Source organism: Neofelis nebulosa, chromosome 4, assembly GCF_028018385.1.
Source record: "Neofelis nebulosa isolate mNeoNeb1 chromosome 4, mNeoNeb1.pri, whole genome shotgun sequence".
Lineage (NCBI taxonomy): Eukaryota > Metazoa > Chordata > Mammalia > Carnivora > Felidae > Neofelis > Neofelis nebulosa.
The window spans coordinates 106,553,225-106,576,259 of record NC_080785.1 but is presented as its reverse complement, the minus strand read 5'-3'; the positions used below and the strand labels follow the sequence as shown (position 1 = coordinate 106,576,259).

Sequence of the window (23,035 nt, the reverse complement as noted above, 5' to 3'; positions counted from 1 at the left end):
CCTCTGCTCTGCCTGGTCTAGGGAGAAAGATCTTGGGAAGTGAGACACCTCCTTTATCTCCTCCTGGCTTTGACCTTTCTGTGGGCAGGTGGGGGTGATGCGGTTTTGGAGTGCTGGGGATTCAGAGCTGGCGGCCAAGAAAGAATTCTTGAAGACGTCTTTGGTGCAAAAAGGTGGTTTTATTAAAGCACCGGGACAGGACCCGAGGGCAGAGAGAGCTGTGCTGGGCTTGGGAGGAGAGACTGGTTCTATACTGTGGAGTTGGGGGAGGGAAAGGCAAAGGGAGGCCTCCAGAAGGACTTTGATGTGCTAAAGAGGACCCATGGGATCCTGGAGGCCCTGCTACTGTCTGGCTATGGCTGTTTTCCCTCTAGGAAGGCAACGTGACTCGGGCAGGGGTTTCTGGAGAAACGTGCTGCTCTGTACTTGCCTCAAGTATCTGTCAATGGGCTGCAGGTTAGGAGGACATTTCATGTTACCTGCCATTTCCTTCTGCCTGTGTTCCCCACATCACTACAGAGGGGAGGGTGATGCTGGGGCTCCGGGAATGAGTTTGTAGGTTTCTGGAGATGAGGCTATGGGTAAGATTGCCTTTTTCTTGTAATTTCCTAAGATATTTGTAAACTGTGGTCTCTATCGGTTAACTGTTTGTTTTCTTTCCTTTCCTGTGTCCTTCGGCAGCCAGGGTGCCTGAGGAATGTCACACACATCCCACCTGGTGGGGGAGGGTGTGTGTTAGCTTGACTTAATGCTCCCTTATCAGGGGTGATGGGGTTTTGGGGTGATGGTGGGGATTTGGAGCCAAGAAAGAATTATTGAAGATGTCTTTGGTGCAAAAAGGTGATTTTAGGGGCGCCTGGGGGGCTCAGTCGGTTAAGCAGCCGACTTCGGCTCAGATCAGGATCTCACGGTCCGTGAGTTCGAGCCCTGTGTCGGGCTCTGTGCTGACAGCTCAGAGCCTGGAGCCTATTTCGGATTCTGTGTCTCCCTCTCTCTCTGACCCTCCCCCGTTCATGCTCTGTCTCTCTCGGTCTCAAAAATAAATAAATGTTAAAAAAAATTTTAAATAAAAGGTGACTTTATTAAAGCGCACAGACAGGACCCCTGTATAATAGGGAAAGATAGGATAATAGAGAAAGGACCTGAGGTCCCTGGGTGGCAAAAGCATGCATTTTGGAACAATGCTGGGAGCTGGGAGCTGGGAGCGGTTGACCACAGCAACCCCCTTGGGGCGTAGAGTTCCACTTAAGAATGTAACAGACATCACCTACTCCCCCTCAGGTTCCTCTCAGGAATCTGACAACGGAAAATACCTAACTAAACCCTAAAACTTGTGTATACGGGCAACAGTAAGACCAGTCTGACCCCTCGCGCAATGGAGTCGAGCCCATCGGGAAGGGACCACCCAGCACCTGGAGTTGTCCAGCCAGTAAGGGTGGGACCTGAGGAGGATCCAGGGGGAAGGGAAGGGGATGCTGACCAGAACCTCCTAAAACAAGGAGGCTTGCATCTAGTCACGGGCATTCCCTCTGAGCGCCCCCTCTCTGTAAAGAGAGCTTCCCCAGTATTCTTCCTTCCGGATCTGATGCTCTAATAACCTTGTACCTGCTCACTCTGTGTCCACCCCTTCCTTCTTCCAAGTGGGGAGACCACAAATCCTGGTGTTGCATCCACACGACTCCTAAAACAGAATGCTATGGACACCAGTGACAGTCACAACAAAGTTTATTGCAATGAGAGGCAAGGCCGACCAATCAGGACCAACACTTTTGATCAGAGTGCGGCCTTGAACAGCCGTGGTACATGGTTTTTATAGCCGACCACCTCATTTTATCATCACTTGGGAACAGAACAAAGAAATAGCTCCCAGATGAGGTGGAAACAGTTCCCAGATGGGGTGATTATTTTAGACTTTCTGCCATTAAGTCGCAACCAGTTGATCTCCTTGACCCTGCCTCTGATGCTCTTTTCTTTGAACTTTTGTTTCCTTAATTGGTGAAACCTAATTTAGGAGAGTACGGAAGCTCGTAATTTACAAGAGTAAAGCAAGGCTGTTATCTCTTAACTTTCAGTGTCAAAACAAAGCTGTTATTTCTCAAGCTATAGTGTCAACACAAAGCTGTTATCTCTCAAGCTATAGGTTAGCCCTACACTACAATTTAACCCTTACACTAGGTGTTGAGGTAAAAAAAAAAATCCTGTAACCCGTTGGCAGCAGGAGCTGCCCTGGGGTCATGACGGGTAACTCATCACATACCCTCAGCTTGGGAGGGGGCAGGGATAGAGTAAGTCTCTTAGGAATTTTGGAAGCAAGGTTTCCAGGACCTTCAGGGGGTCACTGTGGCCAGGGAAACGCCATTTATTACCGTTTAGTAAAACCTCAGTCCTGAGACCCCTCGGGTGTATATCGGGGGCCCTAAGCCTGGAGCATGATGCCAGCGTGTGTCTTGGGGCAGTTGAGATAAAGGAAGGAGACTTACAGGGTCCTCAAGGTGGGGTGATGTGAAGCTGAGATTCCCTTCTGTCCCCCACAAAGTGTCATCATGGAGGCAGCTGAGCCCCTCGAGGGAGGTCACTGTGCCGGTTTCAAGGACTGGTCAGTGAGCTGTAGGCAGTAAGGGGATTTGATGTTTCGTTTGCTTCTGTTTCCCACATCACCATGGCAGGCACTTAAACACCTTTCCCTCTTGAGGGTGTTTTTGGGCTCCGGGAAACGGAGTCTCTAAGCTTCTGGAGATCAGCCTCTGGATGAGATTGCCTCTTTCTTGCAGTTTACTAAGTTCTCCATACACCGAAGGAGACCCTTGTCCTGCATGACCGTGATCTCCATCAGTCAACCATCTGCTTTCTTTCCTCTCTCCTGTTCTTGGGCGGCCAGGAGAGTCCAAGGAATATCACATATCCCACCTGGGCAGGGGTGGGGGTGGGGGGGCGGGGCGGGGTGCTGTTAACTTGTGTTTGGCCCCCAGCCTGCCCCATGCTCTCTCATCAGGGGGACTGTATAATGTATGCTTTGGAGAGTGAAATGCGTCTCTGGTCGGAACACCAGGAACCCCCCCCCCCCCCAACCCTGCACACACAGCCACGCTGCCTGCCAGCAGCCTCAGTTAGCAGGGGGTTTTCCAGCCAGAGGGTCACCGAAGTCTGCGGTTTTCTTGGCACCAAGTTGCTTAAATCTTTTGCTGTGTGCCGGTGGGAGCACGGAGAGGGGTCAGTCTTGGGGAGGCTCATGGCCTACAAGGGGGGCCTGCCGGCACTAAGGGTGCAAGGGGAAGAGGCCCCGGGGCGGACCCAGGAGGGCGCGAGGTCTGGGGCGGGGACTGGGCAGGGAGATGATCTCTCTGTTTCCGAAGCGAGAAAAGCAAGCGGGTGTGGGAGTGGCGCTTTCTCTGCAAGACCGGACAGGATGCTTTCTCTGCGGCTTGGTTTCCACTTCTGGATTCTGTCTGCCACCTCCCGGGAAAGCACTTCTAACTCTTCCTCTTTCGATTCTCTGTGTGCTGCCCAGCTTCCCACCCGCAGAGGAAAAATTAGCATCTTGGAAGGTGCAGGTTGTTGGGGGTTGCGGGGAGGCGCGTTGCTGGGACCACGTACTGCTCTGGCAGGGAACACTGCCTGACCGACTGACACCGGCCCTGGGGACACAGATGTAAGACCCCAGGCCCCACTTCTCTCAGTGGAGTGAGGGCCCTAAGGGGAGGGGAGCGGGGCCATCTGGGGCCAGTCTCTGCATGGTCCTGCTGATGGTTGCATTTCCTGGAAACCAGACTTCTGCGGAAGCCCAGCCGTCTGTATAAATCTGTTTGATGAATACTGTGCATGCCTGGAATTAGGAGCTAAAATGCTGATCAGCGATTACAATTCTGACGCGTGCGTGGGTTTCCTGCCACTAATTCTCTGATACCAGCAGGGCGTCAGAGAATTCAACTCACTTCTGACACCACCTACCCAGAGATGGCAGTCAGACCCTCCAGGCTGAGGGCCTGGTCCCCCAGCACGGCCCCTCCTCCCTCCAGATGCCAGTCCACGTGTCACCTGGGTTCTGACCCACCAGCTACAGACCAAAGGCTCCCACGACCCCTCCCTGGGTTTGGCGAACTGGCCGGAGCTGCTCACAGGACTCGGGGGACAGATCTCTCACTAGATCACTGGTCTGTTGTAAAAGGATTAAATCAGGAACAGAGGGAAGGGAGAGCTGCCCAGGGCGTGGTTGGGGAGGGGGTGCCGAGCTCCCTGCCGCCCCAGGGCCCGCTGTCCCCCCATCTCCACGTGCTCACAGACCCTGGCCTGTTGGGATTTTATGGGGGTTTCAATGCATGGACGCGACTGATGAAATCATTGGCCATTGGTGATTGATTCAACCTCCAGACCCTTGAGGTGGGAGGTGGGGCTGACAGAGCCAATCTCTAATTGTGTGATTGGTTTCCCTGGCAACCAGCCTCCCCCTTCTGGCGCTTTCCAAGCCACCTCATTAACATAACAATAGACCCCTTAGCGAGTTCACTACTCTGGGAAACTGGATGGAGACCACATACAGCCGACCCTTGAATAGCAGGGGTTTGAACTGTGCAGATCCATGTACATGTGGATTTTTTTGGATAAATACAGACAGTACTGTAATTGTGCTTTCTCTTCTTTATGATGTTTTAAATGACATTTTCTTTTCTCCAACTTTAAGAGTATAGTATATACTACATAAAACATACAAAATGTGTGTTCATCAACCATTTATGTTTTCAGGAAGGCTTCTAGTCAATAGTAGGCTATTAGTAGCAGCTAAGTCTTTGAGGAATCAAAAAGCAGAAGCACCAGGCGGATTTTCCAGTGCACACCCCTCCCCCCCCCCCCCCACCACGTTGTCCTGGGCTCAACTGTATGTATATATCTGTTTCCCTTAAAACCACCAGTTACCCGCAACAGTTGGGCTTAATTGGATATAAAGTGTAAAACTAGCCAAGAAGCACAGACTTGCTGAAGCACGTGGCCAGTAACATGGTTCCCTGGTCACTGCGTGGTTCAAGAGGGGATCCCCAGGTAGGGGATAATCTTTTCTAATAGGATTTTAGTCACAGAAGAGGTGTGGGTCTGTCTACAAGGCAAGGCTTCATTCCAATAAGAGAGAAAGCATATGATCCATGACTAAAACATATTTATATCCATGAGATGGAGGGATTTGCACGGAACCCATTTGCCAAACCTCAAACGGTCCATTGGGCAGTATGGGTGTTTCCCAGGATTGTATTTTGGCCAGTGGGACAAGCAGAGTTCCCGCCATATTGGTTCATGAACACTATCCTTTCACGGTAGACCAATGGTTTAATGTGCGTACAGTTGTGAGTACTGGGAATTTAAAACTTTCTGGTACGGCCACATTGTTCTTTGGTCCACACCTGAGTTCTCTCTTTTTATCAGACCAACAACTGTCAGATTTCCAATATTGATTCTCCTTTTATGGGGCCAATTGTTGGGCATCTCTGGTCAATTTTTCCAGGCCGTCATTTGGAAAAACGTATCTTTGGACCATGACTGGGGTCCTGCTGTTGGTCTCCTTTAGCACAGCATTTTTGGTGGAAATATAAGCAAAGTGGTTTCCTTTGGCCTCCAGGGGGATGAGGCTAAATGCCCGGAACCCTTAGTAATAACTAGAGCCACCAGCAAAAAGTATGGCACCTAGTAAATGTTGGACATAGGAGCCATTTAAAAAAAATATTTTTTATTTATTTTAGAGAGAGAGAGTGCGGGGAGAGGAGGGGTAGAGGAGGGAGACACAGAATCCAAAGCAGGCTCCAGGCTCTGAGCTGTTCAGCACGGAGCCTGACTTGGCAGTGCTCGAACTCGTGAACCGCGAGATCATGGCCTGAGCTGAAGTCAGTCACTCAACCAACTGAGCCACCCTAGCACCCATTGGAGCCATTCTGAATCTTATCCTCATGGGAGGTAAGAAAACTGTTGTTTCCCTTCCGAAATCATGAGCTTCCCCAAAGGCACACTGAGTGTCCGCATAAATGTTTGTGGTTCTGCCCTTGGCTAAAACAGAAGCTCAATTTAGGGCACATAAGTCAGCCTGTCGGGCCAAACAGAGGAGCCTGAGGTGAAGGTGCTGTCTCAGTGACTTCAGGGGAGTTGTATAGCACATCCAGTGTGACATTTGATGCTTCGAATAAGGACCATCAGTAAACCATGAAAGGCTGCATTGACTAGAGCAGTTTCCTGTGAATTGTCACCGGAGTCAACAGGTGATCTGTCAATGTGAGGCCACTGTGAGCGATTTTATCCTTGATGGAGAGGAGAGTGGTGAGAGGGTTCAGGATCCTGGAACCAGAAAGAGTCATTGTAAGAGGAACAGTGACCAGGATGATGTCACGGGAGGTGAGGCGACAGGCTGAAAAGTCTTGAGCGTCAGGAGAACTTAGGAGGGCTCCTGCATGGGGCACTGGGATGGTTAGAGGAACCCCTGTGACTATTTCTTCAGTGGCCTTAACTGAGAGGGCAGTGGCAGGAATGGCTGTGAGGCCAGGGGGATATCCCTGAGTCACAGGGTCTAATTGTTGGGTACAACACCCCATGGGGTGATGGTGGTCTCCGTGTTTTTGGGTGAGCGGCTCTCAGGGCATCCCCCTCCCTCTCACATGCAGAGAGAAAAAAGGGAGGGGCGCCTGGGGGGCTGTGTCGGTTGAGTGTCTGACTCTTGATTTCAGCCCAGGTCCATGATCTCATGGTTCGTGGGGTCAAGTCCCATGTTGGGCTCTGCACTGAGAATGTGGAGCCTGCTTGGGATTCTCTCTGTCTCTGTCTGTCTGTCTCTCTCTCAAAATAAATAAACTTAAAGAAAAAAAAGATACTGATTGTCCTTAGCAACTGGAACACTAAAAATGCACCACATAGGTCAGTTACCTGTGAAAACGTTGCTTTCAGTGGGCACGGATGTTGGGAGTGTATGGGGGTTAGGAATAAAAGGGTTTTGAGGGATAACAGTCTTATCGATTGCCTTGAGGTCCCGAACAAACCTCCATCCTTGGCCATCGGGATTTCTCATAGATAAAGTAGGGGTGTTACAGGGACTAGTACCGGCGATAATGAGGCCCTGAGACCTGTAATTCTCTATTATGGGCTTGACACCCTGAAGGGCTTCTTCATTTATAGGCTATTGACTTATTCTAAGGACAGGTTTTGAGGGATCTATTTGAGCCGTATTGACAGGTCCTCTGTGGACTGTGCCAATATCAGTTAAGGATTTTGCCCCTAAAGAGGATGGTAGCTGATCCATTCGTGACAAATTACCAGTGTCCCCAGACTCAGCTGTGGTCCTGTCAGAGACAGAGCAAATCAAAGATGTCAAAGGGTCATTTAAATCCCCTGGTTGGCTATGTTGATGACTACTGTCAAGTTCTAGAATTATCTTCCCCTTTGGGGAAAAAGAAATTCTGGCATGATGCTTTTCTAAGAAGTCTCGGGGCGCCTGGGTGGCGCAGTCGGTTAAGCGTCCGACTTCAGCCAGGTCACGATCTCGCGGTCCGTGAGTTCGAGCCCCGCGTCAGGCTCTGGGCTGATGGCTCGGAGCCTGGAGCCTGTTTCCGATTCTGTGTCTCCCTCTCTCTCTGCCCCTCCCCCGTTCATGCTCTGTCTCTCTCTGTCCCAAAAATAAATAAAAAACGTTGAAAAAAAAAAATTAAAAAAAAAAAAAAAAAAGAAGTCTCAACCCAATAAATGAGTAGGGGCAGAAGGCAGAGTCAGTATGTCTCAAAGAGAGTAGGTTCAGAGATGGGAAACTGTTGAGTTGTAAGAGACCCCTCCTCACTAACTGAACTAACTGTTCAGGTGCTCTGGGTGGGTGGCAGTGGGGCTGGGCACTGAGGGTGTAGGTCCTGTGTCAGTAAGGACGGAGGTTCATTCCCAGTCTGGAGAGTGGATTCTCCGAGCTGATTACCAGCGACGGGCCGACAGGACGTTGAAAAGTTTGGCTAGCGGTCTAGAAGCACCTACAACGCCTAAATTTGTTAACAGTCTTTTTTTCCAATATCCTGGTTGCTTGTAATAACAGCAGAAATGAGACTTGGCTAGGGTGCAACCAAGCTGGTTTGCCAGGATAACTAAATTTGGAGGGGACGTAGTTTCCCATTCCGGCCTGGCCCTTTTAACTGGAAGGGAAAGATCCTGGATCTTTGATAAACAGAGATATAACTGTTGATAAGCAGAGAATTAAATACTGCCTGGGTGGACTCAATAGCTAAAGGGAAGACCAGAATGTCTTTAAAGTCCGTTTGGAGTCCATCGTCATAACCATGAGCAGATTCATCAGGCTTTTGTGTACACGCCTCAACCTTGTTCCCGTCACCAGGCTTAGGACAAGCCATTATAATTGCTCCAGTGAGTGAGTGTTCTAGCATCTTGCCAAAATTCGGGGGTGTGTTGGTCTAACTCCTGCTCGGGATGTTTCCACCAGACTGGCTTCATCCAGTGTTTGGGCTGGCCCCAGCAATCAGCGTGTGGATCTGCTGATACAAATCCGAGAAGCCAGGTTGGAAAGTTTGAATAACTATGTGCAATTCTTCAGCGAACCTATGGGGGTCCCCGGCCACGTTGGAGAGCTCGTTAACTCTGGCCCCCAGTTCAGCCTCAGTCCGGGGACCATAGGAAACCGGGAGTCCATTTATATCCTCAGAAGGCTTAACTTTGAAGGAGCCGGTTTTAATAGGTTCAGGATGCAGAATGCAGGGGAGCATCAGGAGAAAAGGAAGGTAAAACAGATAAGAAGGAGGGGCTGGAGACAGGGCAGGTGTAGAGAGAGCAGAGGAAAGTAGCCCCGGGGCCTCGCGTCTGTGGACAGAGAGATGGGGGAGGGGAACAAGAGGCCGAGCCCCAGGAACTTAATGCGGCCGCATCTGTGGTTTCTTCTTCCTCCGGCTTTAGGATGGTAGTAAGACAGGGTTGACTCGTGCCTGCTTCGGATCTTCTCTCCTTCCTTGGCAGGTGCTGGAAATCCCACAGTTCAGACCTCTCCCCTGACCCGCACCCCTCTTCCTGGGCTGTCCCTGACACCTGAGATCCCACAGGGGTGGGCAGCCGGGAGTGGTCTGTGGGGCCAGGCTGGGAAACCAGGGGTGATGCCCGCCCACCTTGGCTTCTGGTGTATTTCTGCTAGCTCCTTGGAAATTAGCAACCCTGCAGGTCACATAGCACACACGGGGCCTGATGTGAGTGTGCACAGAGTTTCAGCACTGGGCTTCCACAGGCCAGTGAGCCAGAGTGCCCTGGGTTCCTCCAGTGGGGGTGAGTGGGGTCGGCGGGGGGACTCGCTGTTGTTAAGTTAATTACACAAGGAGGCCTTGGACGGAGGTGTCAGATCTGATGCCCAGGTCCCAAGTCAACACCTGGTGTTGAGCCTGTCAGCACCTCGAGGGTGTCAAGTCAAATCCCTGAGGACAAGCTATACTCGATCTGCCTACCAACCATGTCCTGGCTCCCCTTCTGTACCTGCTCCCTTTAATTCTCTCCTGGGGCCTTCCTGACAGCTTCTAGTCTGACACTGCCTTGTTCCAATAGATTTTTGCCAAATAAGCTCTTAAGAGTCTCTTACATGCCTGAGTCTATTTTTAAATAATATTCTGGGGGCACCTGGGTGGCTCAGTCGGTTGAGCATCTGACTTCGGCTCAGGTCATGATCTCACAGCTCGTGAGTTCGAGCCCCATGTCGGGCTCTGTGCTGACAGCTCAGAACCTGGAGCCTGCTTCGGATTCTGTCTCTGTCTCTCTCTCTGCCCGCCCCCTCCCCCGCCCCCCGCTTGCACTCTGTCTCTCAAAATTAAATATACATTAAAAAAACCTTTTATTCTTATTTTTTTAATGTTTATTTATTATTGAGAGACAGAGACAGAGCATGAGTTGGGGAGGGACAGAGAGAGATGGGGAGACACAGAATCCGAAGCAGGCTCCAGGCTCCAAGCTGTCAGCACAGAGCCCAGTGGGGGGCTCAAACCCACAAACCATGAGATCATGACCTGAGCTGAAGTCGGATGTTTAACCCACTGAGCCACCCAGGCGCCCCCTCCAAAACTTTTAAATAACATTCTATGTTATTTTCTCCTAGGCTCCTGCCCCAGCTGAGAGAATGGCTTCCTCGGGACTCCAAACAAAGAAACGTGACAATCACAAGTAAGGCTCCTGCCGACCGCAGGCTGGTTAGATCCTTAGGTTTATGGCGATTACTGTGTGACACATGTTTTTCTGAGAGCCGCCGTACGGTAACACGTTTGATTCTGGTGACAGAGACCGGGGACGAGATGACAAGAGCTCTGGCGTCTGGTGCCAGGGACACGCGGTGTTGGCTACGCGGGCAGCTCTGGGCTCAGAACGGCTCTGGTGGGGCCCCTTCCAAAACACGGCCCCTGCTTGTCTCCCGGCCCTGTCGGGGTTCGGAATCGTAAATACTTTCTTTATGGTTTTCCGTGATTCCAGCTGGTGATCCTTATAGCCCGTCTTCTATGTCTATTTGTGCACTGCTGGCCAAGGGAGAGTTTCTTGCCTTCATCCTGATTCCTGCCTGGGCTTGAATCCAACAGTATTTTGGTTTCCTCGCTCCCCTTGGTGTCCCCCACCTCTGCTGGGGTTACCTGGGAGAGCACTGGAGCTGGGCTCAAGGTCATGGACAGGACCCAGCCGGAGTAGCCCCTGGCCTGCCCTCCGCTTGCGCTCCCTCACTGGTGTGTCCTTGCCCACCACCGCGAGGCGGCTGTGGTGTTAGGAGCTCGAGGCCAGCTCATGAGTGCCTCTTATGAAAAACATTCACATTAAAGTGAGCCCATACGGTGAGGGGTACTGATAGAACCCAGCTTCCACAGCAGTCGTGAGTGTGAAGTAGGTTTTTATATGCGAGCTATTCGATTTTCAAAATTTATGTTTATTGTTGAGAGAGAGAGCGTGAGCAGGGGAGGAGCAGAGAGAGAGGGAGACACACAGAATCCCAAGCGGGCTCCATGTTGACAGCAGACAGCCTGATGTGGGACCAGATCTCATAAACCGTGAGATCATGACCTGAGCCGAAATCAAGAGTCGGATGCTTAACCGACTGAGCCACCCAGGCTCCCCATGCGTGAACTATTAGTTACATCATTTCTACCGCAAAGCCGAGTGCCTCCCAGGTACTAACGTTTGTATCTGTGTCCAGAACGGGGCCTGATGCGTGGCTGGGGTCACATCTGGCTGGCTGCTCTGAGCTCTCCCTATCCCCTGCCCCAGACTCCCTTCCTCGCCTCTTCTAGTCCCTGAGCACCTGTCCCGAGGCACCTGGACAGCTTGTAGAATCAGCCAGTTTGCATCCATTTTGCATTTCCTTTCCGGAGCAGGTGTTTCACGAATAGTTGTTAAATGAGTCAAGTGACAAAGCCAGATAAAGTGACTGGAAATTGTATGTAGAGGAGAGAACGAGCTTTCCAAGTAATGTCTTTGATTTGTTTTAACATCTTTTAAAAAGTAAGTTCTGACATGGTCTGGTTCATTATGGTCCTTGTCCAATTTATCTATTTTAAAAGCATTGCAGGGGGTCCCCGGGCGGCTCAGGTTGAGCCCCGGTTGAGCGTCCGACTTCGGCTCAGGTCATGATCTCACAGTTCGTGGGTTCGAGCCCCGCGTCGGGCTCTGTGCTGACAGCTTGGAGCCTGGAGCCTGCTTCGGATTCTGTGTCCCCTCCCTCTCTGCCCCTTCCCTGCTCACGCTCTGTCTCTTTCTTTCTCTCAAAAATAAATAAAAGCATGAAGAATTGAAAAATATATAAAAGCATTGGTGTTCTTCATAGTAATGCTCTGTTTCCTTCTCCTTCTCTTCCTGGAATCAGAGAGGGGAAAAAAAAAGTTTCCCATTTTGAAATAATGTGGCAAACTTGTCTTAATCACATCCTGTTTTGTCAGTTCTGACGCTTGCCGCTCAGCCCTTCTACTTGGTCCTCCGTGACCATAACATCCCGAAGGCGTGTAGCAACCATCCTGTCATCAGTGATGGTTGTCGTGAGAAGACCTTAGGACGCCATGACCGTGTGAAGGTGTCAGAATTTTCATAGCAGCCGTGGGTACAGTGTAAATGGATGAGCGAGGCCGTGTGCCTACAAAACCCCAATCAGACTCCGGCTGGATCTGCCCCGCAGGCCGCAGACACTGTCGTGGCCTGGATGCTGTGCCCTTCTCTGTCTTACCGCAGTTACTACCATACTGTAGCTGTGTTTGCTCCCATCCATTTTCCTTACTCGATTTTGGGCATCTTAGGGCACAAAATGCCTTACAGTGGCTTTTCAGGTCTGGTGGAGTGATTGGTGCAGACAGGAACTCATGACTTAGTCATATGGATAGCTTGCTCTCCCAGGAGATCACCCGTGTTGTTGCACCCTAAGCCAAAATCAATACAGTCAAACATTGGTTTGCCAGATGGTTCATTCCAAAATCCAAAAATATCCATGTAAAAATGATTACAATACTGTAACATAATACACAATAATAAGGAAAATACAGAATAGAAAAATAAATTAACCTGCACTTATGTTTGAAAGCCTTTGTGGCTTGTGTGAGGGAGACGAGAGAGGACGGTTACTGTGTAGGACGACTTTCACGATCACTAATGGAATCACTGCTGTCTATTGGTCCCCTGGGATCTTTTTCTGCATGGGGGCCCTTGTATATGCTCACACGGATGTTGACTACAGTGCAGTATCAATAAACTCTCGTCATAGACTGTATTTACTGTAACTGGTAATAAGGCAGTGGAGGAAAGGGTCTCTGTCCGCAGGCAGCCTGAGCTAGAATGAAGCAAAGCGTTCCTAAGCTCACTCTTGTACGGAAAAGCAAAGGACTGTCCACAGGTGCTTTGAAGTGACAGAAAAGACACCAGTGCCAGTTGTGGGCACCTTCCAACGTGCTGAAAAATCACTGATTTCTGCCAAACACCACAGCCTGAGACCGAGCATCCGAGCCTGGGAGACGATCGCCCACAATCCTGCAGAGAGAGAGAGAAGGACCATTGGCTCAGTTGTCATCATGTGTCATTCGGTGTCACGTACGACTCACGTTGCAAGACATCCATCACTTGCTTATCGAGTTAAAATTCTTAGAAATGTTTGCTTGTTGGGTGCCTGGTGGCTCAGACAGTGACGGGCCAACTTCGGCTTAGGTCACGATCTGGCAGTCTGTGGGTTTGAGCCCCGTGTCGGGCTCTGTGCTGACAGCTCGGAGCCTGGAGCCTGCTTCGCATTATTGGCATTATGGCTATCCAGCACATCTCTTTGGTAGGGAAATGTGTGTTTTCAGTTAGATTTTGAAACATTGGGCACATGTCCTGAACTCTCACACCCCCAAGGAAACAGCCGCTGAGCTGGGGGCCTGAGTCCCATAAAGCATCTCCCCGGAGGAGTTCTGCAGCATACTTTTTCTGATGGGCTTGGTTTACAGGGTGTGAGAGACTCAAGCCAGCCCGTGCAGTCATGTGGTAGAATTTCCAAGTCACAGGCAGCTGAGAGCCTCTTCTCTTACATCTCTTTCTGTTTTTTGTTGTTGTTGTTGTTTTTTTTCTTACAGAGTTAAATTGAGGAGGAAACAGATCAGTGGGTTCTGGGCAGAAGGTCAGGCGTGGAAGGAAGAATGAGAAGCTTCTGAATGCCCTCACTCAGGGATCCATGTCTGTCTGTGCACCCCTGGTGCCCGACAGGCCAGGCTTTGGTGGGGAGCACCGTGGCCTCTGGGAGTCAGGCAGACACAGATGTCAAAGGAGGCGTGTTTAAGCTTGTCAAGTTGGAGATGTGGTCTAGACCTACACATTTGGTTGTGTAAATAAAGTTTTATTGGAACACAACCACACGCACTTGCATTTGCCTCTGGTCCCTTTCACGTGACAACATCAGGATTGAGTTGTGACAGAGCCCACGTGGCCTGTGAAACCCAAAATATTTACTATCTGGCCTTTTATGAAAAAAGGTTTGCTGACCCCTATTCTAGGCTGGCAGTGTGCTGTCTGATAGAAATAATAATGTGAGAGGCTCCTGGGTGGCTCAGTCGGTTGAGCGGCCGGCTTCACCTCAGGTCATTATCTCACAGTTTGTGAGTTCAAGCCCCACATCAGGCTCTGCGCTGACAGCTCAGAGCTCAGAGCCTGGAGCTGGCTTTGGATTCTGTGTCTCCCTCTCTCTGCCCCTCCCCCACTCACACACTCTCTTTCTCTCTCTCTCACTCTCAAAAAATGAATAAAATGTTAAAAAAAAAAAAGAAAGAAAGAAAGAATAATGTGAGCCACACACACTTTCAAGTGGCCACACTGGAAAGAAAACCAAAATGGAAAGATGTCTTCTCTCATCCCTCCCGTTGGACATTGTACAGGAGTGGTACTGGGTAATGCAATAAGACAAGAAAAATTAAACCCAAGGTGTACAGATTGGAAAGGTTACCTCTGGAAGGGAGAACAAGAAGCTTTTTTTTCTTTTTTCTTTTATTCCCATCCATATTTCCTATGTGAATGTATTATTTTGAAAATAAAGCCAAGTTCAGGTGTCGAATGAACTTGGGTTGGGTAGCAACTGGCTATACTTTCTATAGGGTGATTTAGCACTTTGATCTTTGTATTTTCTTGGCTCTTCTGAGTTCTTTGTGATTCTCCTCCAAACAGGGGCCCGGGGTGTGGGGAGGAGATGTGGGGAAGGAGAAGGGGGCAGAACGGACACAGCCAGGTGGGAACATTTGTGGTGCTAGGGTGTCCCATCTCAACTGACACAGGCTGCTTCTGTTCTCACTTTGGCCACTGGGTGCTGGTGCTCTATAAACCTTTCGCCTTTCTATTTTGTGACAGTGGCCACTTTGTACAACCCACCAACCCAAATGTAGCAACAATGCAAGAAGATGTCCTGTACCACTTCCATCTCAGCACCAGCACGCACGATCTCCCTGCTATGTTTGGAGATGTGAAGGTAAAAGGCAGGGCTGTTGATTCTGGGGATTTGTCTTAACATCAGTCTTGTCATAGGTGATACTGGTAGACATGGGCACAGAGGACAAGTTCATCAAGTTATATCTTCAGATTTTTGCTAACCGTTGCTTTTAAAATATGTAAACTAATGAGTTTATGAAGGAAACCTTGTAAGTTCTGCCATATTGGTGCCTAAATAATCTCTTATAAATTCAGTGTGTAATGGAAACCATATAAAATAAATTTCCTAATGTTCCACTCGGAGAAAAGGAGTTACAAAACATTCTGTAGAGGAACAAGGGAGAATAAGCGAGTAATTACACGTGTCTCCTTGTAATTTAAAGTGCATGTTTGTTCTTTTAATGGCTTACTTGGCTGAATGCAACTTCTAGCCCATTTCCCCCACAGAGTCCTGAGTTCCTCAGTGTTGGTTTATCCTGGCACAGGACTTTTGAAATGTCTGATCCCTGTGGGTAAAGATGGACTAATGTTTAGATTCAAAATCAAAACAATGAATGACTCAAAATTTCCTTGCTTCTCCGCGGGTCTGTCTTAGCAGCCACCGTATTCCTTTCCAGCTGTGAGACGACTCCCCATGTATTCTTTTTTTTATGAGAGGGATTTTCTCTGGTTACTTAGAACTAATAGTATTTTCTTAATTGGGGTATAATTAACATATGGTGTTAAATTAGTTTCAGGTGCACAATATCATGACTCGACAATTCTGTACATCACTCAGTGCTCACCATGATAATGTGATCATCATCTGTCATCAATGTTATTACCATCCTGTTGAGTATATTCCATATGCCATACTTTTCATCTCCATGACTCATTTATTTTGTAACGAAGGTCTGTGCCTCTCAATCCTCCTTACCTCTTCCCCCATCCTCCCTACACTCTCCCCTCTGACACCACCAGTTTGTTCTCTGTACTTAAAGTCTGTTTTTTTTGTTGATCCCTTTTTTCTTAATCAGTTAGCTTTGTTTCCTAAATTCCACATGTGAGTGAAATCATATGGTATTTATCTTTTTCGGACGGACTTATTTCACTTAGTGTTATACTCTCTAGCTCCATCCATGTTGTTGCAAATGGCAAATCTCATTCTTTTTTATGGCTGAGTAATATCCCATTGTATGTATGTGGACACACACACACGTGCGTGCACACACACACACACATTTATTTATTTGTATCTTCTTTATCCATTCATCTATCCATGTGTTGCTTCGATGTATAGCTATTATAAATAAATCTGCCATAAACATAAGGATGTATATAACTTCTTGAATTAGTGTTTTTGTTTTCTTTGGGTAAATACTCCATAGTAGAATTATTGGATCATATGATTTTTCTACTTTTATTTTTTATGTTTCTTAAAGTTTATTTATTTGAGAGAGAGAGAGAGACAGAGTAAGCGAGTTTGAGCAGGGGATGGGTAGAAGGAGAGACAGAATCCCAAGCAAGCTCCATGCTGTCAGCGCAGAGCCCAAAGTGGAGCTCGATTTCATGAACTGTGAGATCATGACCAGAGCTAAAACCAAGAGCCAGAACCTTCACCCACTGAGTCACCCAGGTGCCCCCTATTTTTAACTTTTTCAGGACCCTCCATACTGTTTTCCAGAGTGGCTGTACCAGTTTGCATTCTCATCAACAGTGCACGAGGGGTCCCCTTTCTCCACATCTTCACCAATACTTGTTTCTTGTGTTGTTGATTTTAGCTACTCTGACAGGTGGGAGGTGGTATCTCATTGTGGTTTTGATTCGCATCTCCCTGATGATGAGTGATGTGGAGCCTCTTTTCATGTTTCTGTTGGCCATGTGGAAGTCTTCTTTGGAAAAATGTCTATTAAGGTCATTTTTTGAAATGGGATTATTTTGTTGTGTTTTTTTTGTTGTTGTTGCTTTAAAGTTTATTTATTTTGAGAGAGAGAGAAAACACAAGTTGGGGAGGGGCAGAAAGAGAGAGGGAGAGAGAGAATCCCAAGCAGGCTCTGTCTACACTGGCAGCACAGAGCCTGGTGCAGGGCTTGAACTCACAAACTATGGGATCATGACCGAGATCAAGAGCCAGATGCTTAACCAACTGCACTACCCAGGCACCCCTAAAATGGGGTTATTTGGTTTCTTTGCTGTTGAGTTGTATAAATTCCTTATATGTTTTGGAGACTAACTCCTATGGGATGTGGCATTTGCAGATATCAGTAGGTTGCTTTGTCCTTCTGTTGTCGGTTTTCTTTGCTGTGCATTGTGTTCTTAATGTATTTACTTTCCATGCGTTTGAATTTAACCTTTCTAGGCGGTGGGGATTTCTTTTGTCATGTTTAGAAACTAATAACTCTTTCATCATCAAACTCCTTAAAACCAGCTCATTTACTTTTTCTTCTTGTGTAAAACAAAATGAAAAATAAGACTGTATATATAATACTTTGCAGATTTTAAGTTTTACTTCTCTGAGCGCCACCCACGCACCTGATTTCTACCAGTTCCCGACTCCCACTGGGCCCTTGGCTCTTTCTATACTTTGGCCGTTTGGCTCTTGGACGTCTGGGTGGGAGACGTTGGTTAGAAGCCCATCGTACAGATGGGCTGGGGGGCCCCGGTCGCATGGTGAGGCTCCCTCCAGGACATCGGCTGAGCTGTGCACGTGATGGACAGAGGCCGGGCAGGCATGGAACCTCGAATTACCTCCCCAGAGATAACAAGGGTCTGGTTTCCCTGTGTCGTGCAGAACTGTGACCCGGTACTTCTCACACTGAGCGAGTGTGCATCACTCACAAGCCTCTGCATCACTCACAATAGCACACGTAACTGGGCTCCCCGGACACAGGAGCTGTGAGGCCTTTTTTCCCAGCAACGTCTAGGTGATGCTGATGTCTGCATCTAGGTAGCACCCTTTATGGTGCTCTGTGGCTGTGCTGACGGGGCTCTGTTCTCTGGCTGCAGTTCGTGTGTGTCGGGGGAAGCCCCACCCGGATGGAAGCATTCACCAAATACATGGCCAAGGAGCTGGGCCTTGACCACCCAGGTGCAGAATATCCCAACATCTGTGTGGGGACCGACCGCTACGTCATGTTCAAAGTGGGCCCCGTGCTGTCTGTCAGCGTGAGTACCTGCCCTGACGGTGGGCTCGGGCCTGGGGCTCTGCAAGCCCCCTGTCACCCCCGCCTCCTGCTCTCTGCACACACACAGGCCTGGTCCCCTCGACACCTGTTGACACTGTCAGGCCGGGGGCAGGGTGAGACGTCTCTAGGAGCGTGAACCGTCCAGAGCACTCCAGTGTGTGGAGACAGTGTTCAGTTCCAGATAGTTCGTGGAGGCAGGAGTTATGTAAGGTCACACGTGGCCAACATAGGTGCGAGAGCTCACCCCAGCTTTGGGAGCAGCGCCTGCACGTGTGTGGGCACTGGGGAGGGGCTTCGTGGGAGATGTGCCCCAGGAGGTCCTCTGAAATAGACCAGGAGGTGGCGGGCACCCAGTAGCGGAGGCACGGGCCGGTTACTTTTTGTGGCAGAAGCAGAGAGCGCAGGGAGAGAAGCAGGACAGGTAAAACTGTGACAGTTGTGCGTGGCGTGGGCATCTGTGCAGCATCTCCGGCCTGTGGGGACGCTCGTTACCTGGCGCCTAAGTAGCAGGCTGTTGCTTCCCCACCAAGCCTCCATTTCCTGGGCTGCTACCTGCTTCGCAGATGTGGGGACCAGCTGTGCGACCCCTTCATGCAAACGTTTGCATTTCCCAAAGTGTCAATAGTTTTTATTAATTAGCTTATTTATTTTGAGAGAGAGAGTACAGGGGAGGGGCAGAGAGAGAGAGGGATCCCAAGCAGGGTCGGTGCTGGCAGCACAGAGCCCAATGTAGGGCTGGAACTCATGAACCATGAGATCATGACCTGAGCCGAAGTCAAGAGTAGGACGCTCACCGCACTGAGCCCCCCCAGGCGCCCCAGTACGTTTTAGGTTTATACTTGGAAGGTCATGTCGTCTCCCTGCCCGCGCCCGATGCACAGAGAGCAACCCGGCCGCCCCCTCGCCCCGCCTCCTGCCCCCCCCCACGTAACGCGACGTCCTTCCCGGTTCTAGCACGGCATCGGCATCCCTTCTACCTCAGTCATGCTGCACGAGCTCATCAAGCTTCTGTACCACGCCCGCTGCTCCGACGTCACTGTCATCCGCATCGGCACCTCGGGTGGGATCGGTGAGTGTGCCGAGGGCCTCCGCCCAGGGCCAGTGTCCCCGCTGCAGACCCAGTGTGGGGCGGGCTTGGGTACGAAGAGCCCTCTACCCGACTTTGTTCAAGGAAGCTCCTGGCAGGAGGCACGAAGAGAAGCTCTCGTTGTTTCCGGTTCGGCCGGGACCACTAGGCCCAAGTAGGTAGCGGAAGGGCCCTAAGCCCAGCGTGTGTAGAGCCTCGTCCTTTTGGGGGCAACCGTGGAGTCTCCTTGTCTGCCTGCCTCTCTCCGTGCCTTCTAACCGCTTCTTCTCTGCCTCTCTCCTGTCCCCTGCGCTCCCCAATCCCTGCAAGGATTCAAGCACCTTAGGAGAAAACCAACAGGAAACTCAAAGACAGAGATGGAACCCAAAGTTAAGATAAGTGTCCTTAAGTTGCCTAAAGGGTCCCCAGGCCAACCTGAACGGGTTTTGTTTTGTCCCTGAAAGCCACAAAGAGAACAAAGAGAACAGGATGTTGTAAGAAAGCCAAGGCTGAGTTCAGAGCCAAGGCCCCTGGGCACATTTGCTTTATAGAAGCTGATCATTCTCTGACTCAGACATTCCCGCCATGTGCCCCTGTGCCTGGTGGGCGTCTCCCTGTGGGGAACTGCCTGGGGGGCTTGGAGCCCGGAGGACCCTATACCGGCTGTTACTGGTTCTGCCCTGCACATGTGGGGTTGTGACCTCTCCTGGACTGAGGGCACTTCTGGAATTTAGGTTTTCTGACCAGGGGCGGAGACTACAGTAGACCCCAAATCTTCTGGATGCATTATCCCATTTTCTCATGTATACAGACAGATTGCTGTGTAAATATTGGTGCTTGAAGGATTATAAGTCAATGTTTAAGCTGTTCTCAGGGAAAAGTACCGGGGCCTGAGTGGTTTTGGTCTCGGCCCCGGTGCCGTCCGCCAGATGGATACTCACAGCGTGTGCACATCACACCAGCGTCTGCCAAAGACCCCAAAGATCTGAGTTTCTGAGTTCTTGCTCTAGAGGGATTTTTACAGTTGATGATCAGAGAGCGTGGTGGAACACGTGGTGTCGATTTTGAGTCCCCTAAAATAGCCCCATAAAAACAGCCACTAGAGAGCCGACCCAGACCCCAGATGATGCTGGTGACAACGCATGGTGTGGCATCTCCACGAATTCCAGCATGAGGGTGGTGGGCGGGTGCCGGGGCACCACTCGGGAAGAAGCACAGGGTCGTGAGAACAGACAGCCCCCCTCCCCCGCCCCCCACGTAGCCAGCAGGGACTCTGAGGAAGGGGAGGGGCTCACACACCCCAGCTTGAGGATGACCGGACAACAGGAAGGGCATGAACTCCCCAGGCTCATGAAGGAAGGAGAATGCTGAGCACCATTCAGTTTCAACCCCAGCGTGGGACCAGCTGCAGAGAGGAGGGTCTTGATGACCAGGAGGGACCAAAACAGCAGGGGAGAGAAAGTCCAGATAAACATGCAGGAGCGGAGGACATACTTTGTAATGTTTCATGAAAACAGCCACTCTGGGGGCTCTAGAACCATCCACTGGTTTCCTCCTCCTCCATTCCTAATGTTTAGGAAACCCAATTTCCCATTCGGATAAGTATCAGGAAAGGCTCGTGGTCAAATCCCACACGAAGCTATTGTAAGATCAAGGAATGAGAGCCGAGGAATGACCCTACAAATAGGAAAAATACCCCAGGAAGGTGTACCCGGAAAGCATTCGACGTGGAACCTAGTAACACGCGGATGAAAGGAGAGCAGGATTGGTTGGGAATCGGTCGTTGCCGGAGCTAGGTTTGGGACACACAAGATTTCTTGCCTATGTTTGTAGTTCCTTGAAATATTAAATAATGAGAAAGCACGAAACTGGGACCAGTTCGGCACATTGTGGTCACCTGAGCGGTGGGGTGCCAGTTACAGAGTGGCGGCTGGAAGGCCCGGCACATCAGGCAGGGACAGGGCCTCCTGGCAATTTCTTTTTCTTTGCTCTTCGCTCTCCCATATTCTCTGCCTCTATCATCAGAAAAAGAAAAGAAAAATGCTAATGTCATGCCTCAGTCATCAGAAAAAGAATTCGATGCAGAAAATCGATCCTTAGCGATTTCCTCTTCGAACATTACAGGGCGTCCTGGTATTTTCTGGTGCAGATGGGTCATTTTCCTTTCTGCTCTGCGGTGCCCTCCCTGTCTGCCCCGTGTGGCCATGACGCCTGCTTCTCCCTCCAGGTTTGGAGCCTGGCTCTGTGGTCGTCACCCGCCAGGCGGTGGATGCCTCCTTCAAGCCCGTGTTCGAGCAGATGGTCCTGGGGAAGCGGGTGGTTCATAGGACACACCTGGATGAGCGGCTCGCGCAGGAGCTGATGCAGTGCGGTGCAGACCTGCGGGAGTTCCCCACGGTCCTGGGGAATACCTTGTGCACCTCTGACTTCTATGAAGGTGACGGGGACGGGCCTGGCCTCCCGGGGGTGGGGACGGGGGGCTCCTGCACGGGGGAGGGTCTCCGTCACTCCTGGGCTCCTGTCTCTTCAATGTTTCCATGGCGCTCATAGCGCTCTGCTTATGAGTGGGTGGTTTGGGCTCCAGGGCGGGCAGGGCCTGGGGGGATCCAAAGTGTCCCCGTGTCCCGGCGGGAAGCACGTCGCAGGCATGCAGTAGGCGCTTACTGCGTGCAAGTGGTGAGCACACCCAAGTCAACGCTGGCACGTCTCCATGTGTCTTCAGGGCAAGGGCGTCTGGATGGTGCCCTCTGCTCCTACTCAGAGAAGGACAAGCAGGAGTACTTGGAGGCGGCCCACGCGGCCGGCATCCGCAACATTGAGATGGAGTCTTCGGTCCTGGCTGCCATGTGCGGTGCGTGCGGCCTCCAAGGTGGGTGAGCATTTGGTCACAGGGGTCCTTCCTCCAGGGCTCAGCCTCCAGGCCCCCGTCCGGGCCCTTCTCCTGCCCCCACCACCCACCAGCTCCGAGGCACGTGTGGACGGGTTGGCATCGTCCAGCCCTGTGCTCAGACACCCTTGACCGTCACACAGTCCGCTGCAGGGCCCTCAGGAGCCCCCGGGCCTCTAAGTGGGTTGAGAAAGACCCACCTCGGCTCAGGTCAGGAAGCTGCCAGCGCAGCTGGGGGTTCCACCCCCGAGTTCCTCGTGTCCCCGGCAGGGTCCAGCTCTGCCTTCCAGAATCCCCGGAAGCCTGGCCTTGGAAGGCAGGATAGGGCTCCTCCCACCCCGAGCCAGTCCCGGGATTTGCTTGAGAGCTTCCTTTGGAAGTGAAGGCTGAGGGGGTTGATCCTGCGGGGACAGCAGAGGGGACGCCTCGGCCGGGGTCAGCAAGGCAAGCTGGAAACCCAGCACTTTGTGTGGATGTGGCGTTTGCTCTCTGCAGTGGCCGTGGTCTGTGTCACTCTGCTGAACCGCCTGGAAGGGGACCAGGTCAACAGTCCTCACGAGGTGCTGGTCGAGTACCAGGAGCGGCCACAGCGCCTGGTGGGTCACTTCATCAAGAAGCGCCTCGCGGCTGCCGGAAACCCCCGGGATCTCTGAAGACGCCAAGTTGCAGTTGCTATAAATAAAATCAGCACCCGGGTGCCAGCCGGGTGCCAGGCTGGTCCTGAGTTTGAGCCCCACGTTGGGGATGCAGATTACTGAAATAAATAATCTTTTAAAAAAATCACCTTCAAAATCTCCTTTTGTACGTCTTTGTGCTCATTTTAAATTTTGGAATTTAGGGAATTGGATTGTATTTCAGAGGCAAAGAATCCTGCATTAACGACACAAGTGGCCTTTTTTAATGTTTATTTGTTCTGAGAGAAAGAAAAAACATGAGTGGGGGAGGGACAGAGAGAGGGAGAGAGAGAATCCCAAGCAGGCTCTATGTTCAGCGCAGAGCTGGAGTGGGGCTCAAACTCCCGAA

The 23,035-nt window shown here is 50.6% G+C and overlaps 1 protein-coding gene across 6 annotated transcripts in view; it reads left to right on the top strand.

The window, feature by feature from the left end:
• The window catches only part of UPP1 (uridine phosphorylase 1), a 29,222-nt gene extending 6,435 nt beyond the window's left edge, over positions 1-22,787 (top strand). For 2 of the 6 annotated variants that reach the window (XM_058725617.1, XM_058725618.1), the window contains exons 3-9: positions 10,088-10,152; positions 14,818-14,935; positions 17,881-18,039; positions 19,014-19,128; positions 21,353-21,562; positions 21,848-21,994; positions 22,508-22,779. In XM_058725617.1, the coding sequence (XP_058581600.1) occupies positions 10,109-10,152; positions 14,818-14,935; positions 17,881-18,039; positions 19,014-19,128; positions 21,353-21,562; positions 21,848-21,994; positions 22,508-22,665 (951 nt within the window). In that variant the 5' untranslated portion in view covers positions 10,088-10,108 and the 3' untranslated portion in view covers positions 22,666-22,779. Of the gene's footprint in view, positions 1-5,807; positions 5,938-10,087; positions 10,153-14,817; positions 14,936-17,880; positions 18,040-19,013; positions 19,129-19,601; positions 19,929-21,352; positions 21,563-21,847; positions 21,995-22,507 lie in introns of those variants that run through there. The other 4 variants (XM_058725619.1, XM_058725616.1, XM_058725620.1 and 1 more) reach the window with 4 other exon arrangements.
• The last annotated feature ends 248 nt before the right edge of the window (positions 22,788-23,035 follow it).